The sequence below is a fragment of the Lagopus muta genome, chromosome 1, assembly GCF_023343835.1.
Source record: "Lagopus muta isolate bLagMut1 chromosome 1, bLagMut1 primary, whole genome shotgun sequence".
Classification (NCBI taxonomy): Eukaryota; Metazoa; Chordata; class Aves; order Galliformes; family Phasianidae; genus Lagopus; species Lagopus muta.
Window position 1 is genome coordinate 88,461,970 of NC_064433.1, and position 14,646 is coordinate 88,476,615.

Here is a 14,646-nt window from a genome sequence, read left to right on the forward strand (position 1 = left end):
GCCTGGCTCTTTCAGTGGTGCCCGAAGACAGGGCAAGGGGTAACAGCCACAAAGTGGAACACAGGAGGTTCCATCTGAACATGAGAAAAAATTTCTGTATTGTGAGGGGGACAGAGCATTGGCACATGATGCCCAGAGAGATTGTGGAGTCTTCTCTGGAAATATTAAAAACCCATCTGGATGCTTTTCTGTGTAACCTGTTGTAGGGAACTGCTATAATGGGAGGTTGAACTGGATGATTTCCAGAGGTTCCTTCAACTCCTACGATTCTATGATTCTATGAAATGTCAAAATAAGTGCACTTAAAAATATAAACTGATCTAAGTGATGGAGTTAGAGTAGGACCTCATGTTTCTGCCTGCCCTATGTTTAAAATGGTGAAGCAAATGTTGTTTGCTGGTCACTGCAGGAAGGCAGTGAGCCAGAGATGCTGTAGCAGTCAGGTGTGCATTGTGTGAGCTAGAATGGGGTCCTTGTGACCAGGAGCCCAGGGAGAGGCTGAAGGAGCAGCCAAGGCATGTAGCTCTTTGTCACCAGGGAGGGGGTGCTGTGAATAATTTGAAGTCCACCCATTTTGCCACCTGTAATGGCCATCTCTGTCTTCTCTCAGGATGTTGGTAAGACTGCAGGGTTGCTCTTTATTAGAAGGTGTTTGCTCTAGCAGCGCCCAAGTCTTCAAGTGGTTTGAAAAGACTTTAGAAAGAGTAGAATGTTTTTGTCAAAAAATAAAATGGAGTGTGATTCTATTCCTGTGAATAGAAAGTTATGTAAACTAGGCACACTGTTCCTTCCTGCAAAGTGCAGTTCCTTTTGCGATCACTAAGTGGTGAGGTTCAGCCGTGAAGATTTCATCATAAGGATCTTCAAGTTTCTTGAAGTTCTTCTGTCAATGTTTTGTTTCAAAATCATAATAGAGCTAACATAAGTACGCCAGCAAAGCCTGGAGAGCATCTCCACATCCCTGTAGAAATCACTGTCATCCTGCCAGGAGACTTTGATGCAAAAAGATATAGTTCCAGTAAATCTTCAGTGTTTTTCAGTTTTGAAGGTTCTGAGGGTGAAGATTAGAGATTAGGTATTTGCTTGTAAATCGGAAGTGTCTATTTCAAAGCTGTCAGTTTACCCCTCTGACATGGTCCAGGGTCTTGCTTCATATCTTATTGGAGCTATCTCCTGTACAATAGCTGTAGAATGGTCTGGAAAATCTCACAGGAAACATATTTCACAGATTTCATGTTCTTGCTTCATTTGATTAGGTCAAAATGCTCTTCCAGAAATACCAAGGTAGAAGAAGACAATGGAAATAACTCTAGGAAAGGAAAACACAGTGATATACCTCAAAAGGGGAATACTGTGGTGTGAGGTAGTCCCAGTTTGCCGAATGAGATGAGTGGATCACTGTGCCTACTCAAAAGTGTGTCCAAAATGTTTCTTAAGCATAATAGGAATACCAAAACTCCAGCTATTGGTTTTTTTGTGTTTTTTTTTTTTTGTTTTGTTTTGTTTTTTTTTAAGGTAATTAATTACCACTTGAAAGGAGGAACTGTGTGTGTGAACATGCTTAAGAAGTTTTTGTTGTGTTGTGGCTTGGGTCTGTTGGTTTTTCCCAAGCCACTCACATGATTGAAGGTTAGCCTGTGCGGCAATTCAGATAAATGATAAACAAAAACATTTCTAATGCAGTCACAGTTGTCAGAATTGTCAGTGTCATCATCATTTGCAAAAACATAAGCCACCTAATCAGAGAACAGAAACATGAGACTGAGCATGCCAGTAACAGTTTGATTAGCAAATGAGGTCTTGCTGACTGAGTTGATGAAGGGTGCAGAAGTGACCCATGGGACAAGATTTGTATTGGTTTTGGCAACGTGATCCCTGCTGTCAGAAAAAGAGAAGCATAGAGGTAGACATGACAAAGCAAAAATGGCACAAAAACAGTGACTCAGAGCAGCCTGGTGAGCCACCTCAACCTGTGCCCAGGGGCCTTGAGGCACCAGCAGCTCCTGGTGCTCCAGTGTGCATGCAGACCCCAGGCTGCTATTCCTCCTGGAGTGGCCATTCCTCCTACTCTGCACTTGGTGCTGCCTCCAGGACCACCCAGCTGTCACCCAGACACATAGCCAGGGTAGAGATCTGGGCTTTAGTTTAAGCCCTTGACAAAACCTCATAAGAAAGGTGCTTCTGAAAAACCCAGCCTTGTAAACCCTGTCTCTCTGGTGGTCGGACTGGGAAACCTAGGTTTCCAGCTCTGACACTTGTCAGAATTTTTGTTATTCAGCTGAGTGCACGTGGACCAGGAAGAGTTTATGAGGCACTTGTTACCGTATTTGAAGACGGGAATGTCCCCAGAGAGAGCGAGGCATATAAAAAAGGGGAAGCCGTGGTGCAATGGATCAGTCAGTCGCTCGTTGGTACTGGGGACGCAGCTGGGATGATGGCCACTTACCTGCTCCTGTCCAGCCTTTGGGCCCTCGCCTCAGGTAATCTCCTGCTCTCTCTTAATCACTATGATGGTGCAGAAGGCTTCAGGGGACAAAGGCAGCATCTGTTCATTGATTTGTTGTCAGTGTGTTTGGAAGCTGAAGGCAAATGATTGGCTTTATTTACAAATTCTGCATCATAAACCAGTGACCCACAGGACTAAAACTGGATTTCGACTCCTGATTTAGATGAGACTTGAGCCAGGGTATGGCACTGATTTTCTTTAGCCAGGACAGAATTATCTGTAAGGATGGACATGATACTTTTAGACAGACCATTAGAACTGTGGGCATGTTACATTTGTTTTCATAGTTAACAAAGCCTGAATTTGTCCCCAAACAGCTTTCCATGGCCATGGCTTGTATTCTGCCCTATTCTGCTCTGCTGAGGGCTGAACTGCAAAATACCTGCTGGCTTCATGGCTGGCTACTGGCTGTTCTGCAAATCTCTGCCTGGATAAGCCATGCCAGGAGGTTTAGATATGATCAAAGTGGACTCAAGGCACTGCAGACAGCCTCACTCCTCTTTAAAAACAGTACTTCAGGTTCCTGCAAAATGAATACATTTTCAGTGCTGTAACCATTTCTGATGCTATCTCCCTTCCCACACACCACAGAGAGATGTGTGCAGATAAAATTTAAGAGCTATGAACCAAAGAGCTTTGGGTCTGGGCTGTTAAACCTGGGAGCGTTCAGGCACTTGGCTGTCTCTTTGTATTTTTTTCCCTATGTGGCAGTGAATTGGAAAAGGAGTGATTATTTTTCCCTTCCCCATGGAGATCCCAAATCACAGCACAGGTACAGAGCTGCTGAAGTGTTTCAAAGGAAGTGGTGTGAGAGGTGCCACCTTCAGCCAAACTCCCATGGTTGGCTGAAAACAAACTCCTTTAGGTTGTGTTTTTGGTTTTCCTCTGGCAGCAGGGTCTGGGAAGCCCTCCAAGTGTGACAGCTGCGGGTGCAAAACATGTGGTGGGATGGGTTGCAGTGGGACAGTGAAAGATGCTAAATGTGGACCCTGCTTCTTCACCAGGCTCTGTGCAGGTGATGCACAAAAAGGTGCAGTCGGTCCAGGCAGGCGGAAATATTACTTTCTCATGCCAGTCAGTCATGGACGAAGACGTAATACAAGTGACCTGGCAGAAGGAGATGGATGGGGCTGAAGACAACATAGCAACTTACAGTACAATGAATGGCCAAAAGATAGCAAAGGACTACGAAGGCCATGTGAGCTTTGCCCACAGCAGCCTGCAAGCCTCGGCCATCTCCCTTCACCGAGTCACCCTGCAAGATGAAGGATGCTACAAGTGCATCTTCAACACCTTTCCCTCGGGAGCTGTCACTGGCAGGATGTGCCTCAAAGTTTACGGTAAGACACTCTCTAATTGCAGAAAGGGTATGACATCTTTCTGAGGATCAAGCCATTCCCTCTGGGGAAAAATCTTCCCTGGTCAGTGCTCATTGCTAAATCTCTGTGGGAAAGGTGGCTCTGTTTCCCTGGCTCTGCCTTCCTTGTCATTTTTACTTCTGATGAGAAGGCACTGTTGAACACTTCTCCAATTTTCTTCCCTTTTAAGTCAACAGTAGCTGACGGGTGACCTACTGCTTCCCTAGAGTTCCTCTGGCCCAACACTACATTGGCAGCTGTCCCCACATGTCCCTCTGACTTTTTGACCTGTATTTTGTACAGGTCAGCATCAGTTTGTTTCAAGGAGAGAGTCAAAGCACATAGCCACAAGCATCCTCACATGCAAGGAGCCCTGTGCTGAGGGAAGGAACAGACAACCTTGGCTTATGAGGAATGATGACATAAGCAACAGGGGAAAGAGAAGGGGAAACATGTGGGAAAAACAGATCTGAAGCAGAAGTCCTTTTTTCCTCTCTTCTGATAAAGCTCCTAGAGCAGATCACTTGATGTGCAGTCACGCAGGGGGTAAATGCTGAATCATGCATTACAGGAATATATGGAAGAGCCCAGCTGAGAGATTTCGTTCTTGCTTACTATGAGAATCTAAACATGGAGATAAATTGGCTTTGATTTATTCTGCCTGTTTTTTATCCAAGTGTGGGAAATGTTTCCCAAAATTACCAGTTTTGTGGCTATGATCCACCTCTTAGCAGAGCTCAAGGCATGAAAACAAAAGCAACAAAAGCTGGGGGGTTTTTTGGTGATTGGTTTTTTTTTTTTTTTTTTTTTTTTGTGTGTGTGTGTGTGTGTGTGTGTGTGTGTGTTTTCTGATGTACTCTTGTCAACTGCTCTACCTGCTTCTCTCAAAGACACGTCAGTTGGGGGTTTCACTTCCCTGGCAGCTGGCAGCGTGCTGCCCCAGTGCTAGAATGAGCACATAACCAACTAAGTGCTTGCAGGAAATGTTCATTGTAGCCTAACGGCAGTAACACATTTGAGATGCTCTTAATTTCCTTGATTTCCCAGCCAAGCCCTTCTGCAGACTGGGAGGGAGAAGATGGCAGAAATGTCTGGAAGTAAGGGGATTCTGGGCAAGGCAAGCAAGCTGACTAATGGCAGCATCTCAAGCAAATGATCAACTTTCACGTGTCTGCCATCTGACAGGGGCAGCCAGGGAGTTTACAGGCTGGTTATTACCCAGTTGCAACAACCTCCGTCAGAAGAGGCTCTTCCAGAATGGACACAGTGCTGCATAGTGTGCAGAAGTGAAACCTTGGTAAGGACCAGAAATGATGCTGGGAAAAATGAAATAGGTATGAGAGACAGAAATCCCAGATCTATTTAGCTGAAAACAACAATGTGAAGTAGCAGCAGTAGTCTTCTACCCCATAACAAATGATGTCTTGGCACAGAGTATTTTCAACCTGCTTTGCAGGTTTCTTTAGTGCCGTTCTTTTTTCACCTCCATTTTCCACTATAAATGTTTTGCTGACTTTTGTTTCAAAAGACGATGAAAATGAAACCCAAAAAGGGGTAGAGTTTGAAGTATGGAGAGAGGGGCATGTGTCACTTGAGTCTAGGCAAGGTTTTGCTGGATCAGAGACCTACAGACGCCTTCTGCCTGCAAGTAGATAGCCCCATCCACATGGAAGTCTCCAGCACCACGGAGAAAGCCATGACAGTGTTGACTTAGATCAGGCAGCTAAGCCTGTGTTGCTGACGAGCATCCACATGGCTGGAAAAGGCACATGAGACACACTAATTCCTAAAAATGTTCAGCCGTTAATTTGAGACCAAAGTTCAGCCTTGAAATGTTGAAAGCACATCATGATCTAGCAGTTGCCCTTAAATAACAGAAGCCCAATTGCAGCCAAAGCTGGCACACATTCACTAGAAAGCTACCTTTTCCAATAGTTAGGAGCACCTTCACAGCTCAAGCCTGAGAATGTTTACGTTGCTGCTCTGAAGGACCTATGAAGTCAGGTTTAACATGTCTTGTAAGTAGTTTTTCACATGAAATAAATATTTTGATGAAGTAGAAAACCAGCAGATACTCTAAACATGTGCATCAAACACCAACTCAGTGCACATGCTAACAAACAGCATGTGCAAGAGAAAGTGCTCACATATTTTGACTGTATATTTACTACAGGCATATAGTAAGGCAAAGAGCAACTGTCCAGTGTTTTTCTTGCCTACAAATAATTCCCTGGATTCCAGTGTGGGAAGGCAGAGAACTGTCTAGTGAGGAGAATGGATTTGGCATATATATGTATGTCTGCCAAGATGTGATGCTGAGAATTATTTCTCTTCTCCCCTGTGTGCCTTTATAAGCCAAGATTCACCTTAATCTTTTGTAATTGGTTAAGATTTGAGATTGCTAGGCTGGAGCAGCGGCACCAATCTGCCTTCTGTGCTTTTTAAAACAGGCTCTCCGGTAAAACTCAAGGGAAAAGTCTGTGGCAGTTTTCCTTTACTGCTTTTAGACCTGTTGTTTGTAACCTGATGTTTGAAGTTAGCACTGTGGGTGGATGTGCTATTTTTTTTATACATCCCGTGAGCGAAAGAAGAAGTTCAGAAACCATTTATTAATCAAAACATAAAGTGTTTACGACACTTGTCGTTTCAAAGATGGGAGATTTTGAGAAGTTCCAACTGAAATCCCCCTAAGCCTTTTTTTTTTTTTTTAATTTTATTTTTTTAGCTCAGAGCAACACAAACCGGGTTTCACCAGCTCTGTTTCTAGGGTCTGAGTTTCTACCTGTGGGTGATGCAAACATTGAGAAATATCTACTTTATTCTTCTAAGCAGCACAACCATAGTAAACAGTGAGGCAAAGCCATAGGAAAGCAAAAATGATGATGTAAAATGACTTAGTGGCTGTTATGGCTTGGAAGATCCAATTTCATGAGGTGCATATAGGATTTTACCTGGGGCATAGGTGCTGCTATGCAGTTGGCATGTGCTGTTTCCCCCCTTCAACAGAACCATTTTGTGTTCTTTATATATCATTCATAGAGACACCTTCTTCTACAGCCCAAAATGAAACATAAAACATTTTTCTTAGGAAGATTAAACAACATTTTCAGTTTAAGCCCAGCACTACTAAAAAATAGTTATTTGTTTGCTGAAGTTTTGGCAAAAATCAATTTCAGCGTAAGTATTGTACTCATTGTTTGGTTTTTTTTTGCTATGTAAAATAGTAATATATGCATATAGCACTATTAAATAATACTATTCCTCATCTATTAATAGACGCTTTTTAAATCAGAAGACATTCATATTAACTCAAACTTGAACAAAACCAGAAATGCCATTGCACTTAGATTATTTTAAAGGGCAACGTTATCAGAAGCGGACACTTGGAAGAAGAATATGATTTGGACCCTGGTACTACCAGTACTGATGTAGAGGTCAGGCTGACGAACTGTTATCTGGAAACTTGTGTACTGGGAGATCTCACTCCCAAATTGAGTTATATGCCTTTATAAGTCTTGGCATGACAGTCTGAGTTAAATTGATTGGTTTGAGGAGGAGCTTGGACTAGGGGACTTCCAGAGGTCCTATGCAACCCAGATTATTCTATGATTTTATGATTTGATTGATTTTCACAGGTACAGAGTGCATCCACTTGTGGTAGCAGTGAATAGCAGATATTGAGTTTTCATGAAAATCCAGCCACTGGTTTAATTTTTAACACAAAAATTTCAGTTTGGCCGTTCTGGAAACAATGCAAGGTTTGGGTACTCTGACAATCATCCTGTTTCCTGCTAATGAGTTTGCAGTGTTAAACTCCAGATTTCCCTCCAGGACCAAACACCTTGGTTTTCCAACCTCGTACAATGGAGAAGAGCTCATCATCTCTGTGTTTTCTCCTGCTTTCTTGAAAACAGATCATCTTGTCCAGGGACGTGTGTCCTCAGGTGTTCAGATCTTCCCTGGAGTTCTATCCAGGTTGAAGAAAGCTTCTTGCACTTCTCCCATTTCTTTATTTCCTGAAAATACTGCAAATATAAATAGGAATTATCAAGCAGGTTTCACGTGACTATGTGTGAGTGGTGAGAGGTTCACTGCATCTGCTAAGACTAAATAAGGCTGCAGCTACAAATCTTGTAGCGTGTGGAGGAATTTGGAAAACTGATCTTTAACAAAACTTTTGGAGGTTACCATGACACCCCAAAATTTGACATTAGGGGAAAGAAAGAATGTATAAACACAAAGCCTTCACAGCTGAAATCCTGTGGCGTCACTTTATACACCAGTTACTGCCTTGCATAAATAGATGCATTTAGTCCCTAAGTGCTCAAGTTTGCATGTCTTAAAAAGCAATAAAACAAATCTTGCAGATGAGCTTAAGGGATAAGAGCAAGTGCTTTGAGTCACTGAAGCAGTTCAAGTCTTTTGAAGAGGGGAGGACATGGTTTCACAGTTTCACTATCTGTTGTTTTCACTTGTCCCTCATTACCATTAATCAGCTGAGATGCTGTAGGACTGCTTTTAGTAGCGAATTTGAAAGTTGTGCATTTCTACCCTCTTGTCCTCTGATTTTGCCATGCTCTCTATTTTTGTAAAGAACTGTGTGCAGTTTCAGGCACCACGATATAAAAAATAACATAAAACTATTAGAGAGGATCGTCAGGAGAGCTGTAAAGATGGTGAAGGGAGGGCACTGTATGTGAGGACTGGCTGAGGTCCCTGGGTTTGTTCGGCACAGAGCAGAGGAGCTGAAGGGAGTCCTGATGGCTGCTGCAGCTCCTCGCAGGGAGCGGAGGGGCAGCGCTGAGCTCTGCCCTGCGTGATAGCGACAGGGCTTGAGGGAACGGCATGGAGCTGTAAGTCCCTTCCAGCTTGGGGTATTCTGTGATTCTAAGATAATAGTAAATACAAGTGTTCTTAGCTCAAATGTAAGCAGAAAGTAACAGATTTTTCTACTTTGTGTTTTACAGCCATCTCAGACCCTAAAGTGGAAGCCAAACTTATACCCAGTCCTGACAAAGATGAAGTCTCTGAGGTAGTGGTGGGGATGAGCTGCTCAGCAACAGGGAAGCCAGCTCCGAAAATCACCTGGCAACTTCCCAGCACTCTGCTGCAGAAACCAAAGGAGTACCACATCAAGCTCAGCAACCAGACCATCACTGTCATCAGCAACTTCACCCATGCCCACTCCAAAATCCTCAAGGAGTATCCCATTGCCTGTGTGGTCCAGCACCCATCTCTAAATGTGACCCTGTCCCTGCCCATGGACAATCTGACACAAGGTCAGTATGCAACCTGACTCCTTCCCTGGAAAAGAAGACATGGAAACATCTCCTGGGCTATTATCAGCCTCTAAGGGCTGGAGGGCAGGTGGGAAAGGCACCGTGAAGAGCAGCTGGGATGGGGAGGGACAGGAGAAGGTGCTAGGGAACAGCCAGACATCCTGGGCAATGATGCAGACATTTGCCATCCATTTGGGACACTGTGGTTTGCCTCTGGGTCACCAGACCCCAAACACAGGTCTGTTAGTTGTACTGCTTGTCTGTATGCTTGCATGTGTCTCTTTTCCTCCTCTGACCCGGGGGATCAGCCAAGGGATGTCCAAAATGGGTTTGGGTGTTCTTTCTTCATGCACAAGCCTGCTTGAACACCTCCTACTTTTCCCACAGGTCAGGACAGTATCAATGCACCAACCGTGGCCGTTGCTGTGGGGGTGCTGGTCCCTCTGATGTTCCTTCTCCTCTTCGTGTTGCTCCTTTGCTACTGCCTGAGACACCTTCGTGATCCAGAGAGAAACACAGCCTGGCCTTGCTGGGTAGGTCTGTGTTCCCTCACCGAGGAACAGCAAAATTCAGAAGGGAATCATACCCTTATACCACTCTTCTGCTTGGCTAGGCCATGCTTTCAAGGATGTGTCTTGAACAGGAGGGGGGCTCTTGAAGAGGAGCATGCTGCAGTGCCTTGCTCAGGATGGGAAATGCAGCCACATGTGAGCCTACTGGGTTCTGTGAAGGATGCAAATTTAACACTGGAGCAGACCCAGTTGGATGCTGCCACATGACTAAGTCCTGTTTTGTTCTGAAGGCACCTCCTCCTCTCTGCAGAACATGCCTGAGGCATGCACCTTTGCCTTTAGATAATGCTGAGGAGAAAAAATAAGGCAGTGGCAGGCAGGAATTACAATGCATTTCTTCCACTGATGCTATTTTTCTAAATCCAAGCTGAGGTCTACTAAGGGGGTTGCGAGGGGAAAGGCTCTGTCTACCGTGCTTGAGCACCGACAGACACAAAGCCCCATTTGGTAATGCAGGCAGCCTGAGTCTGAACCTCTGCACTTAAAGCATACATATATTTTTCAAAAAGTGAAATAAAACATCTCTTCTGCTAGGTCCTTGCTGTATGTGCCAAGGAGAGAGCTTGTGGACAGTACATGCTTACTGGCAAGCAGGCTACCGCTGCAGTGCCCAACACATGAGCTCCTGCATGCCCTACATGTGGACATCTTGGACTGTCATGCAGACCTGCTGTGATATCACACCAAAGGAAACAGAGGGGGAAAAAAAGAACATTCCATAATACATATTTATTTTCTTAAACAACTTCATTCCGTTTTGTAGAAGAAAAGCTGTGAATTATTTATTTAAGACTCTAAGACTGTTGGCTGCGTGGGTCTGTAATGCAACTTGTGGTTGGCATTTTCTATGCTGTATTTATTCTTTTCCCATATTTCAACATCCCAGGTCCAAGCGGAGTGAGGGTTTTCTGAGGCAGTGTGGTATTTTGTGGAACAGTGATTTAGGAGGTGCTGCTCTGGGTAGAGGGAAGCAGCAAGTGTGTGGAACTGCTGACATTACTGAGAGCTGCCAGGAACCTTCTCCCCAGCAGGCATGGGAGATGGAGCATGTCTGCAGCTGGATCAGACTTGTAACCCTGGCGGCAGGCTCCAAGCCATCAGATACCAGGAAGTTACCACCCTTTCCTAGAAAGTTATTTAAAGGCAAAGAGAAGTTTACTTCTCCTTCAATGGTTTCCACGGCCATTTCCTTAGCCTTACATAGTTGCCTCCTGTTTCCACATAATCACACCTGCCTGGGGGGAAGAGGTGGGGGAATTTAAGGAGTGTTCGGAAGGTATTAGGCGGAGCAGTCCTCCCTTTACTCCTGTCCTCTTGGCTCCATGCAGCAAGTGTATGCTATCTGGTTTTCCCTTGCACATCTACTTCATGCGTACTTCCCGGATGAAGCAGGTTGTGTGGAGGCCGAGAAGCTGAGTCAAGTGAAATGAAAAAGAGTGGGTGAGCTGAGAATGAACAAACCCACTTCTTGTCATAAAAAGCTTTTATAGAATCCCTAATGCTTAGTAATAGCTGATCTGATGATTGCAAGGAAAGGGGAACCAGTTACAGACCAGCAGCTCTTGCAATTGGGAATTTTTCTCTTGAACCCCGTAACTGTCAAAGGAGGAAACCTGATTTTTTTCAAATTTCCCCACAGCTGCAATTTAAGTTTCCTCCACACCTGCATGGGAAGGGGCAAGGGAGTGAAGCAGTCCTTCCCCAGGAGTATTTTGAATCCAATGGGTTGCAGGCAAAGGAGGACTGCTCCAGGGTTCTTAGCTGTGTCGTGTCAGATCTCTTTGCTCAGTGGGGTCCACACTTGGCCTTCAGGTGTTTTTTTCTAAGAATTGTCAAGATTGTTTTTAAGAGAGGATACTACAAATATTTGGACTACTGGGCTTTTAAAAAATTATTATTTTTAATAAAGGGAAAGGTCTGTTGCAGAAATGGACATGGGAATAAAAAAAAATTTTCAGAAGGATGACGAAAAGGCACAAAGCTAACAAGAAACCCTTATTAAGCCTATGGAGATTGTAGAAATACGTTTTTGTATTTTACAAGTTGATCTAGAATGGGAAAAAACAGAGTTTGAAGTAAAGAAAAGGCCTGCTTATGTGTGTTTCTGACTTTCTGCTCTTTAGCTGAATGTTGAATTGTGTAGGGCTTGTATTTATGAATTGTATGTTTCTGCTTACTGGTGCAACAGAACTAGAGGCTGAATGAAAAGGGAGGACATGGAAGCATGATACTGTGCAAAAAAAAGCATGTTGTTCATCTATTTGTTTTTTACAGCATTGGGATGAGAACAGCAAAATGATGTCCAAAGGTAGAACATTTAAAACCAGTACACGTATTTGCCTTCATAATATACAAATCCATCAGCTGAAACACAGCACCATAAAATACTGTATATTACTGCTGTTGTGTTTGGCTTCATGTAGCAAAGAGCTAAATGCAGGCATCCGGGCTATGTACAATGTCAGATGTGGAAAGGAGTATAAAATAGATAGAAACCACCTTTGTGAGAACAAACAAGCATGTGACTGGGGGGATGAGGGTTTTACTGTGGGTGAATAATATCCTAACTGTTGTTCTGAGCTTTCTTTATGATTACCTTGTGCTTATGTCGTTTGTCAAGTTATCTCTGTGAACAATTTGGCAGTAAAATTTCATTACTGCTGGCGGGTTTATTCATATCTTTAGTATTTCTTTTAATAAACAGCATGTAGAGTATGAAATGCTGCAAATTTCCATTGGTTTAGAGAAACAAAAATAAAGCTCGTCAGAACTTCAAGCAGAATAACTGCTCTATATTTCTGCTCCATGAAAGCAATGTGGAGCATATTAGCTTTGAAAGTAACTGAAAACATAGAGTACAGGAATGTCCCAGGTTAGTTTTACCACTACCAAAATTCCCCAAAGCCTAGGTAAAAGTATGGTTACAGCCTGCATCCATACATTGACCAAAATTCCCCCTTACTGCTGGGCCTCACGATGGATTTGGTTACAGAGGAGATGACTGAACTGGGGGAAATGAAGATAAGGACAATTCTAACATAGCTTTGCTGACAGCATAGGCTGTAACTTAGCCTGAAGCACATACTCCCTGTAGAACTTTGTCTTGTATTATGTTTCCCACAGAGGTTTGGGGTTTTTTTGTGTGTGTTACTATTTTGTTTTGTTTTCCTCTGCTTTTTGTGAATTGGACCATGTGAATAGGGTTGACTTGTTCTCTGGGACTTTGATTTTTAGGGAAGGGTGCAATAGGATTTTTTATTCACCTGGAAAATATAGTCAAGTGAAACTAGAGAAAATCCTATGGCATATTGGCGTACTGCTAGTTCATTGGAATATAAAAATCATAGTATCATTAAGGTTGGAAAAGACCACTAAGATCATCTAGTGCAACTGTTGACCAATCACCACTGTATGCCCACTACCCATGTCCCTCAGTGCCACATCTACACGGTTCTTGAACACCTCCAGGGACTCCCTACCTCCTTGGGCAGCCTATGCCAATACCTCACCATATCAGGGGTGGGGAGAAAGGGAAAACAGTTATTGTTCAACTTTTAAACTACAAGAGCCCTGACAAGTGTTTGGTGATGTAGTGCAAAGCATGATGAATGAGCACAACGTGTTCCGCTATCACCATAGTATAATGTACACTTATGTCTAGATACAGTCCTTGAATAAGATATGAAGCTATGCTTTTCAAACTTATTGTATCTGTGTATAAAAAAGAATTCTAAGGTTGTGCAGCTTGCCCATGTTTATGCTTTGGCATGGTGGGTTGCTGCAGGAATCTGCCTGCACTGGTGCTTTTTCTCTTTGGGTGCTGGTTCCTGACTCCACCAGAGCAGTAACACATAAGAACTGAGGATGTGACTTTGAAACGTAGCTGAAATGCTGCCCTCACACATTTGGCAAGTCATGGCTGAAGCAGGAAGAATATTTTTCTATCAAAACCACTACTGGCAGAGACATGGAACTAAATCCATGCAGTGAAAGGGAACTTTGTTTTGGCGACTGAAGTCTGAAAGCACCATTCATCATTTCATTATTTTGTGACCCTGAGGAATTATTCATCAACTAAATATCGCATCAGGGAATTTTCTTATGAATTCATACTTGGAAAAAAATATAGCCTATTGTTGTTCACTCCTTTTTCAGCACTGGGCAGCAGTAAACCCGCTGAAATGAGAATTGCCTTAAATGAGTGCATTTTCTTTTTCATAAAGAGGCTATCAAACCAGACAGAAGAATGTCAGACATACTTTTTTGTTTTCACTCTTAGGATACCAGAAATCATTCGAACTTTGGAAGCCATACAAAAGACTTTCTCATATCTTCACAGCTTTCATCTTTGCTTACATAAAGCTGTGTGTGAAAGAGGCACTCAACTCTTATCCAAGCAGACAGACTTTGCTGTGGTCTGTTCAGCTTTGGGTAAAAGATCCACATGAAATTTTTGGGAAGCCTGAGGGAATCCTTAGTCTAAGACCCCTGTACAGCACAAACATCATTATGACTTCCCGAACTGCAATTTTTAGGATGAATCATCCTAAAGAAAGGGGAAGAAAAAGTGGCTTGTCTAGTAAAAGTGTACCAGAGATCACATACAAAAGATTAAGATGCAAGGAGAAACTAGTGGGGGAGAAAAAAAAAAAAACAACAAAAACCAAACACTTTCAGACTAAAAGTTTAAAAATTTCTTTTAATTTGAATATTTTATTTGATATTATCCTTCAAACAGATTATGACAGGATGCTGAAAAGTCTGTAAATACCCAGTGTTATATTTTAAGCTTAAAGAAATTAACATTTGCCTCAGAGGTGTCAAGGAACTATCTACAGAAATAAAGCTACAGTTCTACAGAAATACAGCTATTTTCATAAATGAGTTTTTTCACCTTTCCATTGGACAAGGGAAAATTAAGACATCTGTTT

General features: G+C 43.0%; 1 protein-coding gene across 1 annotated transcript; it reads left to right on the forward strand.

Moving 5' to 3' along the window:
• Positions 1-2,188: 2,188 nt before the first annotated feature.
• Positions 2,189-13,434, forward strand: LOC125686594 (OX-2 membrane glycoprotein-like). Its single transcript, XM_048930744.1, has 5 exons — positions 2,189-2,480; positions 3,511-3,846; positions 8,832-9,143; positions 9,531-9,676; positions 10,250-13,434. Exons 1-5 carry the CDS (start codon positions 2,432-2,434, stop codon positions 10,334-10,336), a joined length of 930 nt encoding a protein of 309 aa, XP_048786701.1. The 5' UTR covers positions 2,189-2,431; the 3' UTR covers positions 10,337-13,434.
• Positions 13,435-14,646: the final 1,212 nt, after the last annotated feature.